At 47.0% G+C, this 21,012-nt stretch overlaps 1 protein-coding gene across 15 annotated transcripts in view; it reads left to right on the top strand.

Annotated features, from left to right (window-relative positions):
* LOC126541604 (E3 SUMO-protein ligase PIAS2-like) overlaps positions 1–21,012 on the top strand; it is a 164,571-nt gene that overhangs the window by 76,575 nt on the left and 66,984 nt on the right. For all 15 annotated transcript variants that reach the window (XR_007601687.3, XR_007601686.3, XR_008614768.2 and 12 more), the window contains 3 exons: positions 7,161–7,287; positions 16,086–16,235; positions 19,120–19,225. Coding sequence is in view for 12 of the 15 variants with exons in the window: in XM_050188443.3 (XP_050044400.1) it covers positions 7,161–7,287; positions 16,086–16,235; positions 19,120–19,225 (383 nt within the window). In the remaining 3 variants the exon portion in view is untranslated. The remainder of the gene's footprint in view (positions 1–7,160; positions 7,288–16,085; positions 16,236–19,119; positions 19,226–21,012) is intronic.

The raw sequence follows: 21,012 nt of genomic DNA, 5'->3' as shown, positions 1-21,012 counted from the left end.
CCATGCCGACACCAGTCGCACAAACGAAAAACGTGGCCTACTCTCAGCGTCGTGCGCGAAGAAACAAATCAGCTGCTGGATTGTCTTGACATGATTTGCTAAGCTGAAAACGGAACTGCTGTAGAACCACTCTAGTGAACCAGGCAGAAACGATGATGATGAGCGGGGATTTGCAGTAGCGCCACTTCGTGGGGCTGCAAAGTAACTCCGTTCAAAACAAAAATGGCATTCAGCAAGTCAAACCATGCACTGGCCAGAGTCGGTGCATTGTGCTTTTGATCGAGTTGGCTCAAGGAGTGTCCGAAAAATCAGACGAGAGGTTGCAAGGTGTCCAAACTTTATTATCCATTATGGTCTATGGGGGGAATGGTGGTGCCGCGAAGCAGACCGAATAATCGAGCATGTCCGAATTTTTGGAGTCCGGAAAATCTGTTGGCGACTGTATAACAATCAAAACTGTGCCTTCTGGACAGCGTTTTTTATGCACAATAATCATGACAATTGCATTGCTAAATTCCCCTTAAATGAACTATTCCGAGACAGGGTGAAAAGTTTACCTACGCGAGTTTGTATGTGCCACCATTGCCGCACTACGTGTCCTGCCCGCACGCCGATTGTGAAAGCCACGGAGAGCATCGTGAATTGGTGCAGCGCGCCATAAGATGGTGCCGGCCACTTCGTGTTTGCGTCACCTGCGATCGTGCTCCACTGTGCTATGGAACTATGCTCCATGTGTTATGAGAGTGAGGAAAAAACAAACGAAGCAGTGGCACACACTCAGCAAGCATGGAAACTCGCCATGAAAGCAGCAGACAGCCCAGTTAATAGAAGATCGTGCCGACAAAGTGCAAAGCTGTGTCGCATGAGACAAAGCTGTAAATGTTGCAAAACTCAAGGAAGTGTGAACCCGCACAGGAGCGCTGTGATCATAAAGGCTGCAACCAGGGGCCATGCCGATCAACGGAAAAGGTGGGCTTTGTGTGCCAGGGTGAAGACCCCGTGATAGTGAAACCAACACAGTGGAAGTCGCTGACATTACAGAGCTCTGGGAGCACATCGCTACTGATGATGAAACAGGTGGTGCTTCAATGGAGAAGTGCAGATAGTGCAACCTCATTCTGCGAAGAGATACAGTCGCCGACCGATTTTCCGGACTCCAAAAATTCGGACATGCCCGATTATTCGGTCAGCTTCGCGGCACCGCCGTTCTCCCCATAGACCATAATGTATAACAACTGCCGAAAGTTCGGACACCTTGCAGCCTCTCATCTGATTTTTCGGACACTCCTTGAGCCAACTCGATCGAGGGCATCATGCACCGACTCTGACCGGCGCATAGTTAGACTTGCTGAACGCCATTTTTGTTTTGAACGGAGCCTCCTTGCTGCCCCACGAAGCGGCGCTACTGGAAGTCCCCGCTCATCATCATCGTTTCTGCTTGGTTCGATAGAGTGGCCGTACAGCAGTTCCGGTTTCAGCTTAGTAAGCCATGTCAAGACAATCCAGCAGCTGATTTGTTTCTTTCGCGCACGACGCTGCGAGCAGGCCGCGTTTTTCGTTTGTGCGACTGGTGTCGGCACGATAGTGTTTGCTTTGTGTGCTGTGTCGAGGTTTCGGTGTTCCAACGCGGCGTACGGAAACATCGCGTCAAGTGTCTAATGGCGCCGACAATGCGGGTGCCGGGAGGCCTAAGATTTGTCGCCTTCCGATGTGCTCCCTACTGACGCGGAAAAAGTTATGCCGAGACCTGCGCAGTGGTTGCATTGCGATTCCGGACACCGTCTCATTTGACAGTTTCACAAGTGCTGACACTGCTGTACTGACATGCGCAGAACTCGATGACGGCGAGATCATTCGTCAGGTTTCTGCTGCACCCATTCTCTATGCTGCACCGCCGGACGATGACTCCGAGTCGGAAGATGATGCACCATGTGCTACGCTGCCGTCGCATGCGGAATGTGCACAAGCAGTGACTGTGCTTTCAGCCACCTATAGTGACCGTTCGATCCTCTCCGAGATTCAGGCTTATCTGATTGCGCGTAAACGGAACAGCGTGCAACGGCGCACTCACGATTTCTTCAAGCCTACTGCCGAGCCCGAATAAGTGCGCGGAAATAAAGGATTTCATTTTTTTTTTTTCTTAATCTGCTTTTTTGGACACCTGTTCGGACATTTCCGCAGTCCCCGTGAGGTCCGAATAAACGGTCGGCGACTGTACCTGAAAGGGTGATCATTGTCTGGATACAGACGGCAGCGTTGTGCAACAGAGGTCATAGCAGTGGCAGTGAGGACGATATTAACAATGGCCTGCCTGTCTTTGACACCGACCCTGATCGAGTCACTCATTGATTTCAAGCAAGCTAAATTATTGTCGCTATTGTTCATGCAGCAGCTGGATGCGATGCTCGCTGCAGTTATGAAACTGAAACTCCCGCAAAAGCAAATGCAGATTTCGTATTATTTCAGCATGCCTAACGCTTCACACGCAGTTTAGAAGTATAAATAAACGTCTTATTTTTCACTGCCTACATTGTACGTCTATCTTTAGCGCAAGTGACAAATTTGGTTTTAGAGCTTTGAAGGTATGTTCAGTAGTTTTTGTACAGCAGTCCCCTTATAGAACAGTAAAAGCTGCTTAATTCGCAACTAGTTAATTCGAAATATCGGATAATTAAATGTAGCTGCCATGGACTGTCCAACATTGTATTGAAAGCAATGTGTAACGTGTCCCACTAATTCATACTGAAATCCACACTGCCACCAATTCGAACTTTAAGCCATCATGGATGGGGAGAGTGCTAGTGTGTGGGAGCACGTTGGCGATGTTGGCGCCGCCGCACAGCTTTGCTCTTTCCATCTGTGGCCCATTGTTTAGGCTTGACTGGATAGACACATTTGCGCCTGGCCAGGCATGCCAATTCTCTCTCTTTCAACACCTTCAGGATAAAAACGTGGATGCAGCGCTGCACGTTCTTTTATGTTGCATCTTGGAGGCTATGCTTTTTCTCTACGAGGTGTTCTGCCATGAAATGGCACCAGGTAATGTCTGAAACATGGGGCTGTGACGTTTATTGGCGCTCGCAGTACCAAAAAGCATAGCCGCTGAGATTCGTAGCTATTACTCAGAGGAAAGCATCAATAGGGTACATGTTTGGATGCCAACTGTACATATAGTGGAACCATGGAGTAAGGAAAAAGATGGGAGGGAAGCATACTGCACTGCGATTGAAGTCAACCTGGTGGCCCAACACGTCATCACGTGTCAAAGTGAGTGGTTGGTTTTAGTGTTCCCAGAGCCACGGCAGGGCAGCCAAAAAAACACTTACCGAATAACTACTGGCATAGCTACTGGGAACCAAACGTCTAGGGAAATCTGGACTCTTGCTTTGTGTTCTCGTGCAAGAGGTCATGTGTTGGGCCACCACTGTGGCTTCATGGAGCGGTTGGTTGCCAAGGCTGGCTGCATGATGTAATGCTCCTTCCCATATTTTTCCTTCCTCCATGAACGTGCAGCTGGTGCAGCTACGAAAATAGAACAGAGACCAACGTTGCAGCAGGTTGTGGTGTGTTTCGCAAGTGCATTTTAGTGCGAAGCTCTTTCTGCAGTGAGTGTCGGTGGCGCAAAGGCGCATTTATAGTCTGTCGTTTGTGGTGTGCATGACTTGCGACCAGTCACGCTACGCCGCTTGCACTGCGCCAGCCGAAATGCTGTCCCCTCTAGACTTTGATGGGTGCGTCGTCGGTTGCTCTCTCGGGAGCATACACAGAACTATTCCCAACCCACGCGCCTCCTTGGAACAGTTGTCTGCATACATCGACGAAGCAGTGTGGGCACCTTTTTCTCCGCGCCATGCATTATGGGTCAATGGATGGAGCAAGAGCCATCTCGACATCGGGCACATAGGACCATGTTGGCCACGTACATTTACGTTCGGTGCGCCAGTGCTTTGAAATGTAGACGTCGCCAACGTGACATAGCGTCTGCGCGCATATGCTCGCACTACGTCTGACTACATATGTGCCTTAACGAAGCAATTTTTTCTTCCTTTCATTAGTTCGAATTTTGCATAATTTGAATTTTTGTAGCATCCCTGCAGAATTCTAGTTAATGAAGCTTTTACTATAGCAATGATCGGTTATAACGATCTGATCTTTTTTCCTTGATATTGTTATAAGTGGACTGCACTGTACGCTATGAAAGTCTAGTCATGATGCTCCTTGGATAAAAAAGGAGCCAACACTGCTTAAATTTTGGAAATTAATGTTTCTGTGGTCTGCCAATTCAGGTTAGCTATATTTTTGGGGATTTCACAACAAAATTTTCGCGTTGACGATTTTTTCTTTTTTTGTGCATTGCCACTTTCATTGTAGCGGGACTCGACTGTATGTGCAGTCCTGCACTATGAGTGGTTACGTTACAAGTGGTCTGAGTTGTAGCTATTTTCAATCACTGTAGTTCGATGAGCTGAAAATGCTGGAGTATAACTTCTGCAAGATGGTTTGTCTCCCTTAACGGTCCCACTTTTTTTATGTGTGCATGTGCAATATTTTGATTACTTGCCACATATCTAGGCCTGTCTGACAAGCTTATCTTGCATGAAGTGCCTAGGAATGTTCTCGCAAGAATCCATTGTTCATATCCATCTGTTATTAATACACACAGGGTGTCTACCAACCGGGAAAACCGGGAATTCTCAGGGATTTTGAGTAGTCTGGAAAAAGTCAGGGAAAACTCAGGGAATTTGGGCCTCTATCAGGGAAAATTAGCGGCAATTTTATTGAAAGGGTCGAAAGTCGCGGTAATGCTGGCTCGAGTAACAGACAGGAATGGTAATGAATCGTCTGACGCTCTGTCGTCGGCTGGAGGAGTTGCCAGTGTACAGTCAACGACCAACTTTCTGGATTCCCGATAATTGGGACGGCTTCGCGGCACCGCCACGTACCCCATAGAGTCAACGTATCCGAACGTGTGACATTTCCGACGCAAGAACTCTTCGCCGTCCGATTTTCCGGACGTTTTGCCGTGACCGCAGGTCCGAAACGGCAATAATCGAAGGCACCACCGCTGCCATTTTGATTACTTCGCCACCTCGAACCGGCACTCTCGCACGCAGATCCGCTGGCAGCCGTTGCCTCCACTGCGGCAACGCTAGGCCTAGCTACTTCTATATTCGCTATGAAGCTTCTTGCTGTTGGATGCCGAGTTTTTTATTGAAAGAATTAGCTGCTGTTAGCAATGGCACGGACTCCGCCTTTGTCGTCCTCGCGATTGGCTTAGAAACTTGGAAAACATAGTGCGTTGCATAACGCCGGTTCCTGAAAGTCAGCTTCGCCTCTGTACAGAAATGTTACTTGGTGAAGCATACGCAAAAGTATTGCAGTGAAGCATAACAAGCGTGGGAAGGGGCTATTGCCACGGAACACAGTATGTATTCCTTAATTATACACGCGTGCACCCGGTATTTCCTGTCACAGTACGAGCACCGATATGCCTAATATGTGTACCGACAGGCCCTCAGAGCGTTTTCGAACGTGCCTGTGGCGGTTTGAGCCCCTAAAGGCACTAAATGACACGCATTTATTTTTTTTTCCAACTGGCCGATTTCTCGGACGTTTTTGCGGCCCCTGGGAGTTCGAAAAATCGGCCGTAGACTGTGCAACTGACCAAGATACTTCAAATGGTCTTTGGGGCGAACGAGTGGCGAAAGGAAAACAAGAACAGAAATGACCTGCGCATTGAGGAATAAACAGGAAAGGAAGCTTGCTGCCACCGTTTTGAAGGAGCCAGCACTCAAAAAATTAAGTTTTGGCTAATGCCGAGCTGCTAGTGTCTCTCATCCAAACCAAAATAAACTCGTTAAAGCGGTGAAACACAACACAAGAGTCGTGCGCGGGCTGAGTGTATGTCAGGACAGTTGAGTTGAGAAGACATGTTATTTGCTGTGCATTTTACTAACCCCCCCCTTCTATTCTCTTTTTGAATAACATGAACACTACTCCTTAGTATTCAAATTAGATTAAGTCTGTTTTTTTTTTTTTTAATTTTTTTCTATAGCTTACTAGAGAGTGACAGCATCGGGCGATATGGTTTCAGCCCGTCTTGACATAAAACGTAGTTCTGCATCACTCAGGGAAATTTGCACTGGCACTCAGGGAAAACCTGGAAAACTCAGGGAATTTGGAAATGTCAACTTGGTAGACACCCTGTACACATTTTAATACAGTCGAGCTCTGCTAATTCGACCCTGACAGGTCCGGCGAAATTGATTGAATTATCCAGTGGGTCAAATTAAGATGCAGAAAGTACGCCAAAACACACTGCTGATTCATTTGCCAGTATTTGCTTAAGTTAACACGCCTCTGAATCAAAAGCATGTCAACTTTATATGCATTACTTAAAAGGTTCTGACCAAGGTAGAAACTTAACATGCACCCAATTTTTAGAATGGTGGCCGAATTCCTAAAGTCAGCTTCGCTGCACAGTTTTTAGTCCTTAATATGGCCATGTTATGTGGTAAAGCATACGAAAGCCGCGAAGGCAGTTTTGGTGTCATGCGCGATTGAACTGCGCTGGCAATTTTCGCCGCAATACCCTTTGAAAACAAAAATGCCCTCTAGAACTGAATACCTTAATTAGACATTGTGAGCTATTGTTATTTCTTGAAAATCTTTCTAGGGTGTGCCAAAAACAGGTGTTTTTGAGGGTGGTCACGTGTGTTCAACATGCTCACTGTCTCATATGCTCTAGTGATCAGGAATGTGTGTGCATAGAAATGCATAGGCAGCCAGAACCTTCAGTCAGGAGCGAATCGACCGAAAAATCGAATTACCCTGGAATCGAATCAACAGAAGCCTTTTATATAGTTGTACAAGTTCAATGAAATGCTCACCTCACTGGAAGATTGGCAAGTGATGTCTATAGTAGTGCTGTTTTGCTGGGGTCAAGCATTTTGTATTGCAAATAGGAGGTGCTGTACACAGGACTTCAAGACAGAAAACCAGATGGAATGGGTGATGTGTATTGTGATTTCTGTTACCACTAGCTTTGCCAACTGGCAAAAAAAAAAAAAAATTATAAAGAATCGAGGAGTACTTGACAGCATTATTTTTTTCTTCTGAAATAGTGCCTACTAATCACATTCCAACATTTAATATCCCAGGGACTACAACTTGGGAGCAAAGCAAGACTTCACAGTGCAAGTACAGCTTCGGTTTTGTCTGCTGGAAACAAGCTGTGAGCAGGATGACAACTACCCTCCAAGCATGTGTGTCAAAGTCAACTCTAAGGTAGGTGTATTCATACCTTCCTTCAGGATGAACTGAGACAGTACGAGAATTCGTCATATTGGCCTTAGCACCAAGCAAGCTTTTCAGAGTTGAAAGCTTTGCATCCTCGTTTTTCTGTTGAAGGGAATTGTCAATAAAAAGAAAGATGCATGCTAAAGGTGCTAATGCTCGTGTGTGCCACTTTTTACCCCAAATGAAATATAAAATCTTTCCTTTGACATCAAACTGTCCTGGAGACACAGCCGAAAAGCCACTCATCAGCTGCCTCGGTTAAACAGTACAGTTAAACCTCGTTATAACAAAGTTGGTAAATTGGCAATTTTCTTTGTTAAACAGAATTATAGTTATACAGTCGAACCCGCTTATAACAATCTGTCGGTTACAGTAAAAGCTTGTTAATTCCAGGGTTTGTGCGGGTCCTTGAAACCCTTGAAAACCCTTGAATTTGAAAAGATTGTTTTCGAGGCCTTGAAAGTCCTGGAATTTTCGGAGATCCTTGAAAATCCTTGAATTTCCAAAATGTTTGTTTTTAATAAACTTCCAGAGATTGCATTTGAGAAAATTTCAACCCTCCTGAATTCCCGCTGCGATCTTGTTTTAAAAAAAAGGGAAATCTCGGGCATTTTGAATTGTCTGGTGAAACTCTGGGAAAACTTGGGGAATTTGAGCTTCAATCAGGGAAAATTGGCTGTCATTTTATTGAAAGGGAACGAAAGTCGCCCCACTGCTAGCTTGAGTAGAAGAGATTAATCGTAACGAATTGTCAACAACCAATTTTCCGGACGGCCGATTTTTGTGAAATGTCAGATAGCGCGGACGGCTTTGCAGCTCCACCACGCACCCCATAGAGTCAATGTATAAGAACGTCTGTAATTTCAGACGCAAGAACCCTTTGCTGTCCGATTTTCCGGAGTTTTTGCCGCTGCCGCAGGTCCCAAATAACATTAATCAAATCCATCGCCGCCGTTTTGATTATCTCGCCACCTCGAGCCAGCGCTCTTGCACGCCGACCCACTGGAAGCCGTAGCTACCACCGCGGCAACACTAGGCTTCGCTGCTTCGACATCCACTATTAAGGTTCTTGCCGTTCGGTGCCGTGTTTTTCATTGAAAGAATTCACCGCTGTCAGTAATTGCACCAACTCCGCATCCGCAATCCTCGCGTATGGCTTCGAAGCTTAGAATGCATGGCCCGTGGCGTAAAGCTGGCTCCCGAAAGGCAGCCGCGCCTTGGCACAGCAATGTTACGCGGTGAAGCGTACGTGAAGTATTGCGGTGAAGCTTAACAAGCGTGGGAAGGCAATTGTCATGGGACATGGCTCGTATTCCATAATTATACACGCGTGCACCCTCCTTAAGAAGGAGGGTGCACACGTGTATAATTATGGCCCAGTGTGTGGTCCTTGAAAATCCACACACAGTACCTTGAAAGTCCTTAAAAACCCTTGAATTTTCGTCATATGCACCAGCATGAACCCTGTAATTCACAACTCGTTAATTCGAAATTTTTGATAATTCGAAGCAGCTGCCACAGTCCGTCCAACAATGTATTGAAAGCAATATGTACTGCATCCCGCTAATTCACACTGCATAGCCACCAATAATTCCAACTCCGCACCATCGCGGATGGGGAGAGCGCTTAGGGCACGAAAGAATGTTGCCAACACTGGCGTTGCCTTGTTGGCTATGCCGCTTTGCTATTTCCATCTGCGGCCCATTGTTTTTAGGCCTGACTGACTAAAGAGAGACGAGCTTGCACCTGGCCAGCCATGGCCAACGCCTCTATTGCAGGTCACTTCTCTCCTTCTCTCAAGACCTTAAAGATAAAAATGCAGACACAGTGCTGCGTGCATACCGTATTTACACGATTGTAGGTCGACCCATTTTTTCAAATTTGGCTATCCAAAGTTGGGGGGTCGACTTAGAATCGAAACCGAACCGTGAACCGCTAGTAACGGCAAGAAAATCGAGAAATCAGGGACGCTACGGCGTGGTTACAACTTTGTACCTACGTTTCTATGGTTACGGTAGAAGCGTAGCGCAATAATTTGCCGTATTGCATGCATTTTGATGCCAATACAGGCGATGCCCACTTTGAAAGTTGGCGCTCCCAATCTGTGCCCATTGGCCACCGTACCTAGAGCGACAAACCTCCCGCCATCGAGTTCGGAAATGTATTGAACAATGTGATATGATCGTGGCTACGTTAGTGCCGTGAATTGAATCAAGGAATTCGCTAATACTCATTTTATTATTAGAGACCAACAGGACACTCACTGAATGTGAGTAACGTACTCACAAGGTAAAGGAAATCGCGTGCGGCCGCTTTCGTCAGTCGCATGTAGCTTGTTTTGGTATCCCACAGTGCGCCAGTGGCCGCTTCCGGTTTATTGGATGGTCGTCATCTTGCAGCGAATGTGTTCTTGCGAATAAAGTTTCACGCTCAACCCACAGCGTATGGTTATTTCACAAGCTTGTACAGAAGCTTTTTTTTCTTCTTTAAAGAAACATTTACTGCGCTCACCGCGAGCGCAAGGCTCTTGTGGGAGCATCGATCATTGATGGAAAAGTCGCCGTTTGGGGGGTATTGGTAGTTGGTGGAAGAGCCATTTTTTTTTTTTTTTTCCCCTTTCTCTATGGAAGAGCTTCTCTTTGAGATGCGATGTTTTCGACGACCACGTCAGCCACGTGATCGTCAGTGCTTCTGTTGTGTCGAATCGTCGTGCCTGTCATGAGTGCCCCAAAGAACTGTCGGCGCTCGTTCACAGCTGCATTCAAGCGGGCTGCTATCCTCCATGCCGAGGAAACAAACAACTGCGCTGCAGGACGCAAGTTTAGAGTGAGTGAACGTGTGTTGCGGCAGTGGCGGCTTCAGCGCGAGGGAATTTTTTCATGCGACTCCAAGCGCCGTGGTTTTCGCGGGCCTAAGTCCAGACGCTTTCTGGAGCTGGAAACGAAGCTTGCGGCGTACGTGACGGATCTACGCGATCGATCACTGCTGGTCACGTGCGAAATGATCACTCAACAAGCCCGTGTCTTCGCTTCGGAAGCAGGAATACTGAGGACTGAACTTAAAGCCAGCAGGGCCTGGGCCTCTAAATTTATGAAAAGGGCTTCGTAGACGCACCAGCGTGTGCCAGAAGTTGCCGGCCGCATACGAGGATAAGGTCCTCGCCTTCCATAGGCACTTCCTAAAACTTCGAGACTCCTGACGGTATTTACTCGGCCAGATCGGCAATGCCGACCAGACTCCGGTATACTTCGATATGACCAGTAACACAACCGTGAGCGTTAAGGGAGCACGCAATGTAAACCTACTGACAACGGCCAACAAAAAGCTGCATTTTACGGTCATGTTGTCATGCTTGGCGGATGGCACCAAGCTTCACCCGTACATCGTGTTTAAGAGAAAGACGATGCCTAAAGAAGTGCTTCCCAAAGGCCTTGTGGTACGGGCGAATGCAAAGGGATTCATGACGGATGATATGGTAGTGGAATGGTACCGTCTGGTGTGGCTCCTGAGGCTGGGGGCATCCCTCAAGAGAGACATCCCCAACCTGTTAGTGTTGGACTCTTTCCGGGGCCACCTCACCGACAAGGTTAAGGGGAGACGCTCCTCAGAAACCTTTTTTTTAAAATATTAATGCTAGACAAATGAAAATTGTACCACTTATATAGCTTGATATCCTCATTCCAAATCTGTTTTTAGTTTTAGGATAGCTTGATGCTTTCATGTCCTAAGTGCCATGCATAAGTGAAAAACAGTGCATGTTTGTGCAGCTACTGGACCTAGCAGTTGGCATGATATAGCAGTGCAAAATGGCTTTTCTTGTCCCTAACACTCCACTGAGTGCTAATAACCAAGATAATGCAATTCCCTTGACAGGCAACATTTTGAGAGAATTTCATATCTGATGCTTCGTTTTCAGTGACTGGTACCCAAGGGTATTGAACACTTACATTCTTAAAAATAAACTGGTTGCACTAAAATCTAGATCAGTGCATTCTACACATCTTAAAGATGATGCACACCAAATTTGGTCTTGATTGGACCACAATAAGTACATCAAATGTCGTGCACAAAAGCCATGTTTGGCCAAAAATATGAAGCTGAGAAAAACACGATTGAAAGTTATAAAAGTCCTTTATTTGTGTTTTAGCGCTGAAATCTATATAAAAATTGCACATAATGCAGGCCAGGGTATCTAGATCCAGTGCACTACTTTAGAATTCACCTGCGCCATATGTTGTTCTCTCATAGAGTCTTCGTGAGCACCATGCTGGCCCACTTCCTGCGCTGTTACTTTCCGAGCCAACTCCAAGTTCAGCCACTGCTTTTGTAGCAGCGAGGTGCACTTTCTTTGTTATGGCGGTGAACGATTTATGGTGCATCGATTTTGGTAAACCAAGAACTGCACAAAATCGGACGAGTTGATTGTGTACAGCTCTAAATGCGCGCGCCGCAACCACTGCCTTGATATTCACGGCGAAACTCTCTCTGGGGCTGGCCGAAGGGCGCGCTCCACCGTTAGCGTCGTCTGCCAGAGATGCACGCCGCGACGAATGCGTTGACGAGATAATGGACGTGGTACACGCTGCATTGTTGCAACACAACCCCAAAAACGACGCGAGTCGTTTCCGTTTTTTGGCCAACTCGCGTATAAAAAGGTCGCGCCGTCCGCACGCCGGACATGCCGCGGCGCTCACGTTCCCGACGCCGATCTCGCAGATAAGGGTGCTTGCCGTCTCCTCGCCGTTCCTATCTTGATTGTCGAAGATTATCTACTTTTTCTCCGATGCGCTGACGAATTCGTCTGCGCTGTCAACGAAACTTGAGCGGCCGGCCGGCTCTGAACCGTCGAAAGCGTCGCCGTCACCTAGGTTAGGCTTAGCTGCCGCGGACGTCTCCATTGCACGCCGCTTGACTTTGCGGCGAGTCCCCTTGAACTTGTGCTTCGACCGATATTTTCGAGATCGAAAATCGCGTTTCTTCACGGGTTCCATCGAAACAAGGAGCAGAAAAATGCCTGAAAGCCTGGGAACACGTCGAGAGGGCGGCGCGTCGCAAAAAGAGCAGACAACCTGCGGCCGCGTCGCGCGTTAGCAGCCAATGGCGTGGCCGGAATCGCACCACGTGATTTAGAAATCCAGCGAAAGCGCTCGGTTTTGGCGGTGAAATGTTGTTTTTATTATTACTTCCCGGGGAGATTGTGACGCGGCAAAGCCGACCTCGGAGAGAAAAAGCGTAGGCCTACTGCCTTGCACAAGCCCAATAGCTTGCGACGCCGCGATTTGACGCATCACGCGCTGGAAAATGGGCCAGCTTTGCACCTTTTCTCGCCACCTCGGGTGCTTTCACCGAGTTTATTCATAATTTCCCAATGATTTACGGCTCTGATTTCTTTATATGTGAAAGAGGAGGGATCAATCTTTCTGAAACAGTCAAAAACATAAAACTTACTTTTCTGATAAAAATCGCTGTTTTTCGACCCGCGTCTCCCCTTAAAGCGGTGTTTCATAAGGAGCGCACCGACATGCTTGTAATCCCCGGTGGCTTGACGGGGCAGCTTCAGCCTCTCGACGTTGGGGTCAACACGCCTTTTAAGGACCTGCTGCGCCGCGAATACAACGACTGGATTTCCAGAGGAAACCCCGACCTTACCCCAAGCGGGCATGTGAGGAGGGCCTCCTTGGCTACTGTGTGCAGGTGGGTCCTCTCTGCGAGGGCGGCGGTACCGCGCGATGTTGTGGTGCGGTCGTTCGCCAAATGTGGACTCGCACTTGACGACGACATGCTGTGGGACCGCAGCAGCTGTGACGGCAGCAGCACCAGTGAGGACGACTCCAGTGACGATGATTAGTCATCAACCGTGGCAATAAATTTTGCTTGTATGAAATGCGATCTCACTTTTTTTTTTTTTTCTTTTTTTTGAGGCATGTGATTTTGGGGGGGGGTTGACTTACAATCGTGTAAATACGGTATTTTGTTTTGTTTTTTTCTTTCTTTACCCCTTTACATCTTTCTGTTACATATTGTAGGCTATGCTCTTTCTCTACGAGATGTTCTGCTGAGAAGCGGCACCAGGTAATGTCTGAAAGATGGCGGCCGTGACGTTTATCGGCGCTCTCAGTTCGAAAAAGTATAGTTTGAGATTCCTGGCTATTACACATATCCCGGGATATGTGTGTGCCCACCGCCTATACGTATAGTGGGACTCTGTAGCGTGCAGCCGGTGCAGATACGAAAGTACAATGGAGACCAGCTTCGCAGCAGGTTGTGGTGCGGTTTGTGAGTGCATTTAGAGCGCAGCTCTTGTTCCTGCAGCCCAAAGGCACATATATAGCCTGACGTTTTCGGTGCGCATTGCTTGCGGCCAGTCATATTACGCCACTTACACTGGGCCAGCCGGAATACCATCCCCTCTAGACTTTGACGTGCATGAGCATGAAGAAAGCGGTTTCTGCGGCCTTCTGAGGTGGTGGTGTGCTTCTCTATCTCTATTAGTTTAATGACTTCATTCGTCAAAGGGAAGGGTATAGAAGCCTTATAGTCTGGGTGGTGTTGGCTTGGCACTGGGTCATGAGTCTGCGCTTCTAGACTCCGATGCATTTTGAGAGAATTAGGAATTACGCACATTTGACAGCATTAGAAGATTAGATACAGTCAATTAAAAACATGCATTGCACCGACCAAGATGCACTTGACTTCTGCTAAGTCGACCCTGAGGAGTCCGACGGAATCGATCAAGTTATTCTATGTGTCAAAATAAACAAGATTCAGAAATAACACCAATACACACTGCTGTTCCATTTGGCAGTATTTGATCAATTATAACAAGCCCCCATAACAAATGCATGCCTAAACATAACAAAAGCTCCTGAACAGTGTAAATATCTAATTCACGCCCTATTTTTATAAAGAAAATTAAGCAATAGTCCAATGGCAGCTGGTTTCCTAATCCAGCTTTTCCGCTGTTCAACTGTTTTGTGAGGTAAAGCGTACAAATGCCACAAACACAGTTTTGGGTTTGTATTCGACTGCATTGAGCAGGTAATTTGCCACCCAATTTTCTTGGTGTAGAAAAAAATGGTCAGCATTAGATTTGGCCAGATACCATAATCAGACCATGTGAGCCGCCATTATAGCTTAGCTATCTTACTAGGGCAGGCCATAAGTAGGTGTTTTCGACTGGAGGTGCTTGATGTATGTTCAACACATTCGCTGTCCCCTAAGCTCCGCCAAGACATGCTGCCACTAAAGGGTCACGATAGGGGGCATGCGCATGCATGTTAACGGCTCAAGTTTGAATTATCTGGTCAAGGCCAATTTTAGAGAAATTTTAGGATATGTGCCGGCCATGACCTTCGGTTGGGATCAAATTAACCAAAAATTCGAATTAACTGGTGTTGAATTAATGGAAGTATATTGTATACTAAGTGTCCCAGCTAACTTTAGCCAGAGTTTAAAAATATGCTGATGCGACCAATTGCATATTGCTGACTATCGTATTGAGTAAGTTACATTTCTTTTATTCTGCTTAATTGACATTTAGTCGAGAATAATTAACCAGCTTCAGAAGCAATCAAGTTAAGCAAAAAATTCAAATTATAAAGGTGAAGAGCGCTTTGCATGCGAAAACCCCCAAACTTGCACAAATGCTTACACTGAAGGGCGTGTATATTCAGCAAAAGAAGTCACAAATTTTTTTAGTGTCGTTAGATCGCAACAGTTGCGCTTGCCACGTAAGTTTAATACCAAGGGCATACGTACTGTATGTATAAACTAGGCGTGTGCTAATCTTTCAAAATATTCAAATATGATCGAGATTTACACTTTGAATATTTGTATTCGATTTGAGGACTAAGTATTTAAATATTTTGTTGGTTATGTAGGAGAAAAAAGTGGCTTAGAACTTGTTTCTATCAAATCTAAGAATGTATGATCTTGTGCCGAATTTTGTGAATATTTTGTGCTGCTGGCAAAATCTTGCCTGTAAAGTGCGTTCAGCCATTAGATGTCGAAACTATTGACATTACATTAATTAATTGACAATGTAATTTAGAAACCAAAGTTGTTAATAAATATGTGTGCATATAATTATTTGACATTAGAAGCTAAGTATTCAATTAGTATAAAAAAAATTTGATATTTGCACACCCCTAGTATAAACATGTTTTTCTTTCGCGAACAAATCTGTTTACATTTTACGAGAAATCCTCACAGAAATTGTAGTTTTGTTCAATGTGCGCAGCCATGTCAGGTGAACTTGCACATAAGTGTACCAAAACGGCATAAGCAGAGTAAGAATGGAATGTGGCAGCAGCTGGGACATATGCTCTCGAAACAATTTTCTCAATGAAGCACATTTGTGTAGTCACTGGATGCCAATGTTGTCAAATGTTGCAATAGCAGAATACTGCTCCTTGTCTCTGACATCACTACTGAAGCACCCAGGAAAGGCTTCTTCCCTCTTTCTGCTCATGAGTTGGGCCCCTCCAAACGTGTGAAAATATACATTCTGATCAGATGTTAGGTAGCAGCCGACACACGCGCAAGGTTGCGTTCACTTATTTGGGCTGGTAGGGCCAGCTTTCATCAACTTTTTCAACTACCAAGTGCACTTCACAATATCTCCAGATGAAGGCAGCCGGTGCGGTTTATGCGGATACAAAACACATTATGTTCAATGGCCGCCGAGTCGGGTATTTGACTTTACTACTTTTAAAACGAAACTACTGTTTAAGCAAGTACGGCTTAACGAGGTTTTACTGTATTTGAAATGACTGCTTTCCTTCCAGGTGTGTCCACTGCCAAGCCCTATCCCTACCAACAAGCCTGGCATGGAGCCCAAGCGACCAAGCCGGCCGATCAACATTGCTAACATGTGCCGTCTCTCCCCTACTGTGTCCAACCATATCTCTGTCACCTGGCTGTCCGAGTATGGCCGGGTAAGGAACCTCTCGTTTTCCTCATTTCGCGTAATCGTGAGCCTCGGTTTTGTTTCTGTGCTTCACCTTCAGTGTGACAGCTGTTCCAGCGCAAATGCAGACCTGATGCTGGCATCTGGCGGTGGCGATTTATTGGCATTTTAGCCAAGCGCTTACATGCTAGTAAAGGTCATTTGCTTATGTGACTAGGAAAATGAAGCTTAAATTTTCTTGGTAGATGCATTTGCATGTTTTGTGAGTGTTCAACGTATACCTATGTGGAGGGAGCTGTACAGCGTTAGAGCAGAAATCGTTAAGGAAGGGTGTTTCTTCTCTAAAGATGTTCCAAACTAAACTTGTAGCAGCCCCTTTGCTGCATGTGCGGTCCACTGTTAGTGCCAGCACATAAATGTGTTGCCTAAAAGCAAACCCTCCCTATAGGGAAGTGACTGGCTTTGCACCGAGTGATTGGCTGCAGGTGGTGTTAGTTCCTCTCTACTGAGTTTGAAAGGAAAAAAATTGGCATCCACCTGAATTGTAGCACGAAGCTACAAAGGAAAACCATACAGGTTTCTTGGAATGAAAGCCTTGCAGAAAGACTTCCTCCACCTTGCGGGCTTCTGCAGAACTGATTTGCCAATGTTGTTGCCAAGTTGTTGATCAATTCGCCCTCACTCTGTGATCGGCTAGTGTCTTCATTATCTCAGATGTAGAGCGACCGACCCGGAAAGGCGTTGGTCTCAGGTTTGAGTCCTGGACCAGGACAAATTTTTCTACAACTCCGAGGCTTTCTTTTTGAGAAACCCGTATAGGTTTCCTTTGTAGCTCCATGCTACAAATCTGGTGGATGCTGATCTTTCCCTGTCATCTGCGTTCCTCCACCGTGCAGGCTTCCGCAGAACTGATTTGCCTGTATTGAGTGTGTATCACACTATTGGCCAGAAACTGCAGCAGATGTGCACCACTATGTGTGTTCGCGAAGCTGAGTACTCTCACTACATTATGCCTCAGTACTATTTCCTACATTGTGCATCAAGTGAAGTTGTTCTTGTGGTGCCCATTAACCCCTTCGCTGTCGGACCTTTCTGGCCGTGACGCACCCCCAGTGTCGGCTTGGTTTAAGGGAACAAGCATAACAGGGAACGAACATAGCAATTTATTTTTGATTATGATTGGTATACAAATAACATGGTCAATGCAATATGCACATTTCAGTGTTCTGCAGCTGTTAGTAAACATCATCATCATCATCAGCCTGACTATAACATCTGTTCAACATGCGAATCTGACGATGCGGAACTCATATCTTCCTCGCATGAGACTCTGTCCAAGTCCGAATCCGAGCTCGGCTCGTATTCTGAATCGGAATTGAGCCACCGCTCCAATGAGCAGACGAAGGTTCCGCGCGCTCAGACATCCGAAAGCAACCGCGCGCAGGGAGGATGCGCTTTTAGTCGCCCGCACAACGGAGAGAAATGGGACATTGCGTGATCAAGAAGACAGAGGGAGATGGAAAAGGGCTAAACAAAGTTCGAAGAGCTTTATGTTTACTGCTGCAAGTCGGAAGCGAGGGTGCAGCGAGAGAGCGAAAGCAGCAATCGAGTCACTCCTTTCGGAGAGGCAACGGCACGTGTGCCTGAACTTGACGCGCCGTGGCAGACACACCAACAGAAAAAAAATAAAAACCTTCAGACCAGCGGAGACGGCAGAACAACCCTTGAACCATAACCACACGAGCGCGACGCATGATACGGAAAACGCGGAGCCACCGCGCCACTCAGCAAAGAGAAAGGGGCTTGTGGTGTAGGAGTTGGGGAGGACATCCCACCGCTGCCACCAGTTGTAGGAGTTGAGGACGGACTTTGCGATGAAAAACTTGGGAGGTTTATTTACATTATTTACAGTGAGCGTGAATTAAGTCTTAGAGTCATTACGGGCCGGCAGCAACTCGGACGCTGCGGCCCATCGCAAGAAGTTCGAGAGAGATGAATCAGGTAATGCTTAAGGAATCCTCTTCTGCTGCTCCCGGTCTGCGTCTTTTAAGCCCTTCGGTGTCTTGGCTTAAAACGACGTTCCGCCAATGGGCGAGCCCGCTCAGATGACGCCATTTTCGGCCAATGGTAGGCGCCCGTGCGATGGTGTCATACCCGGCGAAGAGAGTCGCCGCTTGGTCCCCCTGCGGTCTTGCCTTGCTGACTTACAACTTGCCGTCACAGTAGCCAGGTGGGGGCGACGGCGGACCAAGGTGGGCAGAATTTCACGGTGTCTTACTTCTCCCTGCGGTCTTGCCTCGCTGGCTTGCAAATGCCCTCTTCAAAGGCGGACGGGGGCGACGCTGCTAGGTTGTCACGGCGCATTACAGCTGTCTTGCTTCTGGACCCACGTTACCTGGAACAGTGCCAGGCTATCCCCTCGCTTTCTGGAAGAGTCAAGCATTGAATAGCTCCACCGGCGGCGTACGAAGTGGGGGCCTTCAACTTGTTTGCACTTGCCCGCCTCTGGAATGTGGCATCCGTGTTTCTGCATTCCTTACTTAGCTGTGGTGCGATTCGATGTGGTCTGGGGAACTCGAAGTAGGCTCAGGAAACGGCCCCATACCTAACAGTGGCAGTCGCACCGTACTCTTTAATACATGTACTAACACAGGTCGGGGCGAAATTATGAACTTATTGAAAGAGTCAACAGATGGCGTGGCCAGTCCAGGAGCGGCAGCTTTGCGCTCAGGCGCGAAATTTTGAAAGCACGATAGAGAACATACCGGTACGTCAGTGACACTGTGGGGGGGAAGCGCGAAGACGTACCGGTACGTCCGTGACAGCGAAAGGGTTAACAAACGTGTGTTGCAGCTCTAGTGCGACAGAGTTCACAGGTCTTCTTTTTCCAAAACTGTTTGCTTCTTTTTCAGGCCTATGCCTTGGGTGTGTACCTTGTGCGAAAGTTGACAGCAACAACTCTCCTCCAGCGGCTAAAGGCAACAGGCATGCGGAATCCCGACCACACACGAGCAATGAGTGAGTGTAGCCTTTGTTGTTGCTTTGTAGAGTTCACAGGTCTTCATGGAGCCTAGTTTTCCTAGTTCTCCCTAGTTTTCTGAGAAGCATGCCAAGGAAAAAAAAAATCTGCAGGGGAATTCGGCTCGTTGTTGTCGTCAAGCCACATTTTTAACCATTCATATGATTTTCCACGTGCATGGACAGCTAGTGCTACCAGTGCTGGCTGCACAGTGGCAGCCTGTTCACAGTGCATTTATTGTATGTTGTGCAAATGCTGATGGAAGCTTAGGGTAGCCACAGCTTGCACCTTGTGGTACCGTTTGAACCAAGGGCAGGCAGAGCAAGTGTGGTGGGTTACAGCAACCTTGGAACGGGAATTTGTGTCCAAGTTCCTTTCGGTGCTGTTGCTAATGCCCCTTAATACTTGACGTGTTTGCCTGCATACAGTCGAACCCACTTATAACAATATTCAAGTGCCATGAAAATTCCATTGTTATAACCGATAATTGTTTAACCGGGTTGTACCAAAAAAGAAAATGAAATGGGGGTGGCAGAGCTGTTCCGAGAAAACTAATGGCAGGGAGGCCAGTTTTCCTTCTCACCACCTTCCTCCATCCGGCTTCTGTTTGTGTTGACCCGTTTAACTGTTTACTCTGCTTCTTGTGCGCTGCGATCGCGTGTTGTTAACAATTTCAGGAATGGCACTGCTATAACAACTGCTAACAAGGGTCACAGGCAGCAAGTGACATATGAGCTTCGCCAAGATATCGCTTTGGTGGCCCCAAAAGGTGCCTTTAAAAATATGTGGGAAGGCTGCCACGGCAGCATCTCAGCTTGAGAATTCCTGAAAAAACATTGAGGCGAGATTGCCACAAGCATATCGTCACATACTTCCCACTGGCTTGCACGAGAAAACCGCATGTCTGTCAGCCTTGCTTGCTTTACGTGAAGCTTGCCGACATCCTTCTCCAAGGCATCCAGGTGCTCCACGTAGTGAAGCAGAAGGTTTCTCGCCAAAACAAGCCCATGAGAGACTGAATCATCTACAAGACCTCTCCCGCGAGGACAATGTTGAGGCAGCCTGCCCTATCACGTCAACACTGCCGTCATGGCCGTCACTGTCGCTATCCGATGCAAGCATGTTCGCGATGATTGCCTCATTTGTTAGAAGCACTTTGTTTCCAAATCTATAGCAGTGTGCTTTCTTCTCATTGGCAACGTTGTGCATTGCCGATGATCAGTGGGTGGATCAGCCATCTTCCGTTTCGTCAGTGAGTCAAACGAGGCTGAGAAACTATGTTGCCAGGAAGGACTTTGATGCATCGAACAGACAAGCACGAGCGACATAATCCGTCGGCATAATTGTGCGGAATGAAGGCCCAGGAGGGCTGAGCGAGCAATCTGGGAGCAGCGCTGGCAGCGTTGTCGGGGCAGTTGAGGCGGTCCATTCGTATTTCGGAGGGTGGCGTGGTGCAGAGCTATACACGTAGCCCGTATGCGTTCAGAGGGCTGAAAGTGCAATGGCAGAGGTGCATGCGAGGGTAGCGTGCATCTCTCATAGAGAGAAGCGCACGGCGATAGTTTGGGGGTGGCGGGCAATCATGCAGCGGCTTGCATTTCACGTTTTTTGTTTTTGAGGATTTCGCATTCCATTACCTTTCGGCACGGACACTCAGCAGCCAAACTTCATCGTTATCACCGGTAATCCGGCATAGGACATTGTATAAGTTGGTTATTTCTCCATAGAAAACATGCAAAAGTTGACGGTTCAGCAGGTTTTCATTCTTATAATCTATATATTTTTA

Source organism: Dermacentor andersoni, chromosome 2 (genome assembly GCF_023375885.2).
Source record: "Dermacentor andersoni chromosome 2, qqDerAnde1_hic_scaffold, whole genome shotgun sequence".
NCBI classification, from domain to species: Eukaryota; Metazoa; Arthropoda; class Arachnida; order Ixodida; family Ixodidae; genus Dermacentor; species Dermacentor andersoni.
The sequence above is the reverse complement of the archived record's forward strand: the minus strand, read 5'-3'. Positions and strand labels throughout refer to the sequence as shown.